Source organism: Cygnus atratus, chromosome 7 (genome assembly GCF_013377495.2).
Source record: "Cygnus atratus isolate AKBS03 ecotype Queensland, Australia chromosome 7, CAtr_DNAZoo_HiC_assembly, whole genome shotgun sequence".
Taxonomy (NCBI): domain Eukaryota; kingdom Metazoa; phylum Chordata; class Aves; order Anseriformes; family Anatidae; genus Cygnus; species Cygnus atratus.
This window is the reverse complement of record NC_066368.1, coordinates 20,782,940-20,789,946: the sequence shown is the minus strand read 5'-3', so window position 1 is coordinate 20,789,946 and position 7,007 is coordinate 20,782,940. Positions and strand designations below refer to the sequence as shown.

The following is a 7,007-nucleotide window of genomic DNA, read 5'->3' as shown; positions in this document are numbered from 1 at the left end:
ATGTTTGCTCTTTATTAATGCACTAAGATGCATTCGGGTGAAGCAGAAGGCTCCTGGCTGGCTCGGTTTCAAGCTCCGTGACAGGCTTCCATAAATAACACCTCAGCAGCTCTCCCGATCGGGCCGTGTGTGAGCCTGAGCTGCGCAGCTGGCACAGGCAGGGGCAAGAAGGCACAGCGGGGCTGCGGCCCCTTCCCTGGGAGGGGAGGCAAGCTCAGCTGACTGGCACCGTGTCAGGGGCTCGAGCCCACGCCACAGAAAGCCCCTTCCATTGCAAGGGAGCGGGTGGACAGAGAGCAAACAACCAGCTCCAGGGAGGAAGTGCCACGGGGGCTGTAGGTGCTGCTGCAGCAGGGCAGAAGGGAAGGAGGAAGCACCAGCCAGGAGCCTTCTTGTTCTGCCAGCCTTCGCCTGCTGCTTAGGGGGCTTTTGCAGCCTCTCGGCGCTAGCTGGGCGTTTGAGCACCTGTTCTGTAGCTGAGGGCTCAAGCTAAAACCTGCCGGCGGTGCCGCTAAAGGAGAGACTGGGGCGAGATGTTTCGGCTTCTGAGCCGCTGGCGAGGCCACCAGCGCACGCTGCTTCACTTTTGGGGAATTCGCGTGGCTGCTTTCTGCAGTTGCAGCTGAAACTTCCAGCCCTCCGCCCTCACGCTGGGGTTGGGCTGCCCAGGGGCGGCTGCACGCTGCCTTGCCCTGCGCCTAACGTAACGTGTGTTTCAGCCCAGCTGCGGCAGGGGAAGCTGCGATGGGGGAGCACGTTTATGTCTCGGGGGAGCACGTTTACGTCTCGGGGCAGCGGCCAGCCTCGGGGCAGCGGCCGGCCGCCGCTCGCTCTGCCCTCCCGCACCCCGAGGGCCGCTGCCCTCTGCCCCCCCCCCCCGCCTCCTCCCCACAATGCTTTGCGCGGGCGGCCCTGCCTCCCGGCTTCCCCTCAACCGCCCTTGCTGCCCCCCCATCGGCGTAGCCCCGCCCCCCGGCGGCAGGACGTCCCCCCTGCGATTGGCCAGACGCCCCGCTAGTTCTACCCTCTCCCCTCTCACTGGCTCCCTCCCGCCTGTCACCGCAGGGCCCGCCCCCTCCGCTCGCAGCCCGTGCTCCCATTGGGCGGCTCAGCCGGCCGGCCGCCGCACCGCGCGCGGGTTGGCTGCGCGGGCTGCCCGTCAGCGCAGTAACCAGGCAGCGGGTTGGGGTGCGCCCGTTTCCACGTCAGAGCGGAGCGGAGCGGGGCCGGTTTCGCTGCCGGTGCCCGGAGGACCCCGCGCGGGGCCGCCTCGCCCGCCGCCGGCAGGAGGGAGGGGGCAGGGCCGGGCAGGGGGCGGGCAGCCGCGGGGCCGGGCCCCCCCCGTCGCGACCGATGTGCGGAGCGGCCGCCGCGGGGAGCAGGCGCCGCCATCTTGGATGCGGGGGTCAGTGCCGGGCGGCCGGCGCCTGTCGCGATAGTGTCGAGACGCGAGGGCCGGGGCGGGAGGGAGGGTGCGGCGGGGGAGGGGAGGCGGAGCCGAGGTACCCCCGGGCCGGCGGGGGGGTGGGAGGTGAGGAGGGGCACGGCGACAGCCGCCCCCCGGCCCCAGCGGTGTCGCGACAGGCGCGACTCGCCCGCGACAGGGGCCGCAGGTACCCGCCGTGCCCACAAACCCTTGCTTTTTGGCTCTTCTCTTGCAGGCGTTAGGAGCCGGCCTTCGGGGGAGCGGCTCCAGGCCCCCGGCCTGGCCTTGTCGGGGGCCCCTTAAAAGTGAAATATCGCGACAGGGCCCCGCGGGCCCCGCATGGGCGCCCTAAAGAGAGGAGGAGGCTTGTGGGTTGTCAGCTGGCTTTGTGTTGGGCAGGAGTTGTGTTGGGGTTTGTGGAGCAAAGAGGGCTGCGCGTTGTGTTTTGGTGGCAGCGCGTTTGTACGGTACGCTACGTGCTGTGTTGGGTGAGGGCTGGGGCGGCCAGACCTAGGTCAGGCACCGCGTGTCTGTGCACTGTCGTGAGCAGTGCAAATTCAGGTCAGCAGAAACTTGCTTTCCTTCATATGAAAGAAACCACCTTTCCTCCATACGTAGTGGGTATGTCATTGCTCCCTGCTGCCCTTTACTACAGCAGTTTCACTACATTTGGGTCCTTTAGCATGGCTGAAGGGTGAAGTTAGCGGTGGGAAGAAATGACTTGATGGAAGCCGGCCAGACTTTCACTTCTGATGCTAACCCTTGCCTGTTTTCCAGAAGAGTTGCAGATGTTGCCCTGCAGGGAAAGGAGCGTTTCCTAAACATGTACCTGTGGCTTTCTGTGGTAACACCCAGAAAAAAAAATTGGGTTCCTGTGCGCTGGGAAAGTGTGTTTCAGGGTTGAGCAGTGGAGTGTTCAGCGCACGTGTGAGAGAACGTTTGCAGATGTAGATGTTGTCATTGTTTTTACATGAAAGTTTTGCATCTAATGCTATTTCAAGTCTCAGAAGAGCGATCGTTCCTGTCCACAGAGCATTGGTGAAGGTTTTGACAAGCGTGTGAGTGTTAGCCTTTGTTGTTCTATGAAATGCTCAGGTGTTTACCTTTTTCCACTCTTCTAACCTTGTTAGCAGTGAGGCCATGAATGATGACAGCTTCCCTGTTCTCGAGGTGGGCTGGGCAGCTGTGTTGGTTCGGAGCTGTCTGTTGAAGCTCTGAGCAGGAGCAAAATCTGAGGACTGGTCTGTAGGCTTCAGCAGATGCATGAACCCATCATGAGAGAGACATAAGATTTGGTGCAGGATTAGCTGAGGAAATAGGAAAATAAAATGCTTCTGAAATGTAGTAGGTACTTTTCCTGATTTTTCTGTGTAACTAAGACCACAGAAGTTCATCCATTTGTTCCTGTGCTAAGTCCGCTGTCTTGTGTGTGATTAAAAATTCCTCTTGAGAAAGGTATCCCATCTTGATCTGAAGGCATCAGGAGCTGGAGGAACCATGGCTTTACTTGGGAGTTTGTTTCAACGTTTATTGATCTTAGCAGTTCTGGCAACCTGTCCAACAGTTACAGGATACCCCACTCTTTAGAGCATACTCTTGTAACACGAAGCCTGTTTAGCATTTTTTTTGTAGTTGAACAGACATTTAATGGTTGTGTTTGGCTACCCCCAGGCTCTCCTAAACCCAGTGCATCATTCAGTGCTGGTCTAGTAAATCTTAACTTTCTCTGTGCAGCTTCAGAGCATTGCTTTCAATCTTAAAACTTTTTTTCAATATAGAACATCTACACTAAGCTCTGAAGTGAGAGCAGTTGTTGCTCGAATGCTGAAATTGTCTTGACAGTTTAAAAAGGGTAAGCTTCAGGAAGTACAGAGTTTGGAGAAGCTATTTCCATTCCTTGAAATAAACTTTTAAACTGTTCTACAGGGTGGACGATGCTTTTGCTGAGTCCAACATGCAAGGTGAATCTCTCTGAAAATAGTTCTCTGGCCTTTTTCACCCCCCTGTAATTATTTTCTGTTTCCTTCTCCAGCACGCAGCCGCAAAGATCTCTTCCATGAACAAAGATAGTTGGCTGTGGTTTGCTTTGGAATTTGTTCGTACAATTTCTTGGTTGGCTGCAAGCTTAAATGTGGAGCAAGAGTTTCTCTCATCTTTACCCTGTGTTTGTGGTAGATTGGGCTCGATTTTGTTCTTGATTTTTTTTTTTTTAGCTTAAAGGCAGAAGAAATAGGAGTACCATGGGCAAATTCTACAGTGTGCAGAGTAGTATTTAAGCTTTGGTATTGTTTTCAATGGAACTGTATCTGTTGAGTATCAGCGCGTGCGCAGGGCATGTGATACACGTGTTTGCTATTTCTTTACGTGCTTTTCCAAATCAGGTTAGGGGAGCCTTTGCTTCTAGAAGTCAGTTTGCTGAATGCCTCAAATGGCACTGCGAGGTTTACGTGCTCAGCGTTAGCTTGTAACAGTGAAGGCAGTGAAACTTGGGTTTTGACAAATTTGAATGTGCAACATTTCCTTAAAAGTGCCTTTGTGGAGCGGTGTTCTGTTCTCTGAGATTTTCCACGTAGAGATGTGGAAAATACTGGAATTGCTGAAAGAAGAGATAAGGGAGGAATTTTACAGGGGAGATAAAATCTCCCATAAATGTGTTGTACTGAAACAAAGATGATGTGCTGAGGTAGGAAAAAAAAAAGCATAATATTATGGATCATATTTTAAAGCAGTCATGTAACTAATACATGAAATAAGTTACTGTTGAGGAAGGGGGACATCTCTCAAGCATTGGACAGATGAGTAGGGAAATGCCTGGGGTTCTGTTACCTACAAATGTAGAGGGAGGTTGTAAACTGTTGTTCCTCAGGGCACAAGCACACTACTTGGCACAGCTGTTTATTTTTCTGAATCATCCAGCAGTGAATGAGAAACTGTTGATCTGGTCTCTTATGCCAGTTCCTGTATTATAAAGTGTTTTTGTCTTTGCCCCTAATTTGTTGCGTAGCTCTCAGGAATGCCGTTATTTCTAACTAACTGAATGAAGTAAGAAGCAGTGTTGCTGTAAGATTGTTCATCCTGTTGCAAACGTACAAAATCGAAACAACAAATCGGATGCTCTCCCCTGATAAGGCATCGTTTTATATTTTTCTTTCTTGTTTACAGAGTCCTGAAGCAAATTAATCTCTTTTGCTCAGAGGATATTTGTATATTTGGAGTGTTGTTGATAATTCAAACATGTTAATTACAGCCAAGCCTGACAGATCCAGGATGTCTGTTCTGAGATTTGTGTGGCGGTGTTTCCGAAGCTTGGGGTGATGGACCAAAATTGCATCCTCCCAGCTTTGCTTTTGCTACACGGGCAAAAATCCTTATATTCTTTCTTCTCCCCCCCCCCCCAATGGAGTCCTTTAAATGTGCCTCTCGGATTTGAAGTGCTGTGATTGGCGTTTCATCTGTTTTCAGTCGTTTGCTTTCTTATGGATGTCCTGATGGGATTTAAAACTGGATTCCTCGTGTTCCTTTCATATCTTCTGAAAAAGTCTCATTATCATCTACCATTTCACTAAGTACTTCTTGCTTGCAGACATGGTGTCGTCTGACTCTGGACTCTTTATAAGTCCTGTTTATTCTCTATAAACAGTGATGTCTGTTCATTCCTCTCCATCGTTACTTGTTTATGCTCCACTATATCTGGGCTATAGCTAGTGGAGAGAGAACAATCCTGTAGTAGACTACTCTTGGTTTCTTTTTCTCAGGCTGTTAAAAATATTTCTCTTCTTGTACAATTCTTCTCTTGTGGCTTTCTCTTTGGGTACATTAGATTTAAGCTTTTCCCTCAGGCTCTGCGAGTGTAAACGTCTGCTTTTTGCTTTCACACTTTCTCCCCATGTTCCATCTGGTTTTGCCCATTTGTGGGATCTTGCTCTTTCCGTTTTGTACGTGTCCTCTTTCTTAAGAAGTCTTCTTCCTGAAGCAGGTGTGAAATCAACGCGTTTTATAAACGATGTTATTTTGTCGAAGTTTCAAGTCCCAAAGAGCTTTGTTCTAGGCAGCTTATTCAAGCCTCTGATGCTTATTTAACGGAGTACAAGATTAGCTTTGTGTTCTGTTTAGAGCTGCAGGACTTTGCGTAAGTGCAGGAGATGAGTGTGTTGTGGCATTGTCATGGGGGTGCCTGCTGGTACCCTGACACTGTATCTTTCTCTGAACTTACTTATGCTGGCAAAAAGAGGAATGTGCCTTGGTGAAGTTGTCTTGCTTTGCGGATGTCCCGTTCTAACTAACGGTCTGTTCTCATGTTCTTGAAAACATGCTTTGTGGAAAACTACCTTCCTTTTGTCTTCTTTTTGGGGGAAAAAAAAAAAAGTGTTCGCCTGCATGCGCAAAACAAAGATCTAGAAGTGGTGGGGTTATTTTTATTTTTTTTTTTAATCTCTGTAGGCCTCCTGCTTGACTAGGGCCAACTCGATACTTTGTCTGAGGAAGGCAATGATTCTGAGGGGCTGAAAATTAATTGAATTATCTTTATTTTCAGGGTCGTCAGGATGGTGGATAAAAACATCTACATTGTACAAGGTGAAATCAACACGGTGGTGGGAGCCATAAAGCGTAATGCCCGGTGGAGCACTCACACACATCTGGTAAGTTACCTGAGGTTGTTGCTACCTGTTCGTGCTATGGCAGAAACCGTCTGGTTTTAGAAAACTTCGTCCATCTTTTTGGCACTCTGAAGAGTACTTTTGAGCTAAAGTCGGAATGCTTTTCTGCATTGTTTCACGCTAAGCAGTTTTGGCTTCTTGAGTGTCAGTGACTGTCAGAGGTACGAAGCTGGAAATCTCCTACCTGTGTACCCTGAAAACAAGCAAACAAAACCCTGATTGTATTCCACATGAGAATCTCTCGTTTAGACTTTTTATCTTCTATCATATCAGGAATTTTAAAGGTATTGTTTTTATTTATTTATTTATTTAGGGGAATGTCTGTATATATATTTTGTACCCCATTACAGATGATGGTCCTGATCATGAAGCCATGAAATAACAATTGGGGAAGTCATTATATACGGCGGTAGTTTTAAATTTTTCATGTGGCAAAGTATATTTGTTTTAGCTCTGTTTTGTGAGCGCTAGTTGCACTCTTGAACGGAACCCATTAATAGTTTCATACCTGTGCTATTAAAAGCACACCATTGCTAAGTAATGGTGCCTTGGTCAGTTTATGGTTTCCACAACGTAGATGTGTGCCTGTGGTGCACTTCAGAATGCCATGTGAATAGCAGGTGGCTGTCACCCAGCCCAAGTGCTTTCAGTTTGTCAGAGGGCGGGGTTCCTTCTAACGGGCATTTCTTCATTAGTGCTCACTGCCACCCCTTAGGAGGTGTGGCTGCAGATGTACATAGCTTGGAGAAACTGCTGTTCCTCCTTATTTTAATATCCTAGAGATAAACTAAGGCTAAAGGATGCAGCTTTTCATATAAATTTCATACTGTGATTCTTTCTTCAAGTTATTTTAATGGCACCAAATGTCATTGTATTTCTGTTCCCATTACAATCTGCATAGATTAACATTATAGCAAATCCAG

The 7,007-nt window shown here is 49.3% G+C and overlaps 1 protein-coding gene across 3 annotated transcripts in view; it reads left to right on the top strand.

The window, feature by feature from the left end:
* The first annotated feature begins 1,151 nt into the window (after window positions 1-1,151).
* Window positions 1,152-7,007, top strand: part of GBF1 (golgi brefeldin A resistant guanine nucleotide exchange factor 1) — a 103,093-nt gene continuing 97,237 nt past the window's right edge. Inside the window, exons 1-2 of one of the 3 annotated variants that reach the window (XM_035571923.1) lie at window positions 1,152-1,405; window positions 5,961-6,066. In XM_035571923.1, the coding sequence (XP_035427816.1) occupies window positions 1,398-1,405; window positions 5,961-6,066 (114 nt within the window). In that variant the 5' untranslated portion in view covers window positions 1,152-1,397. Of the gene's footprint in view, window positions 1,406-2,404; window positions 2,485-5,960; window positions 6,067-7,007 lie in introns of those variants that run through there. The other 2 variants (XM_035571995.2, XM_050711883.1) reach the window with 2 other exon arrangements.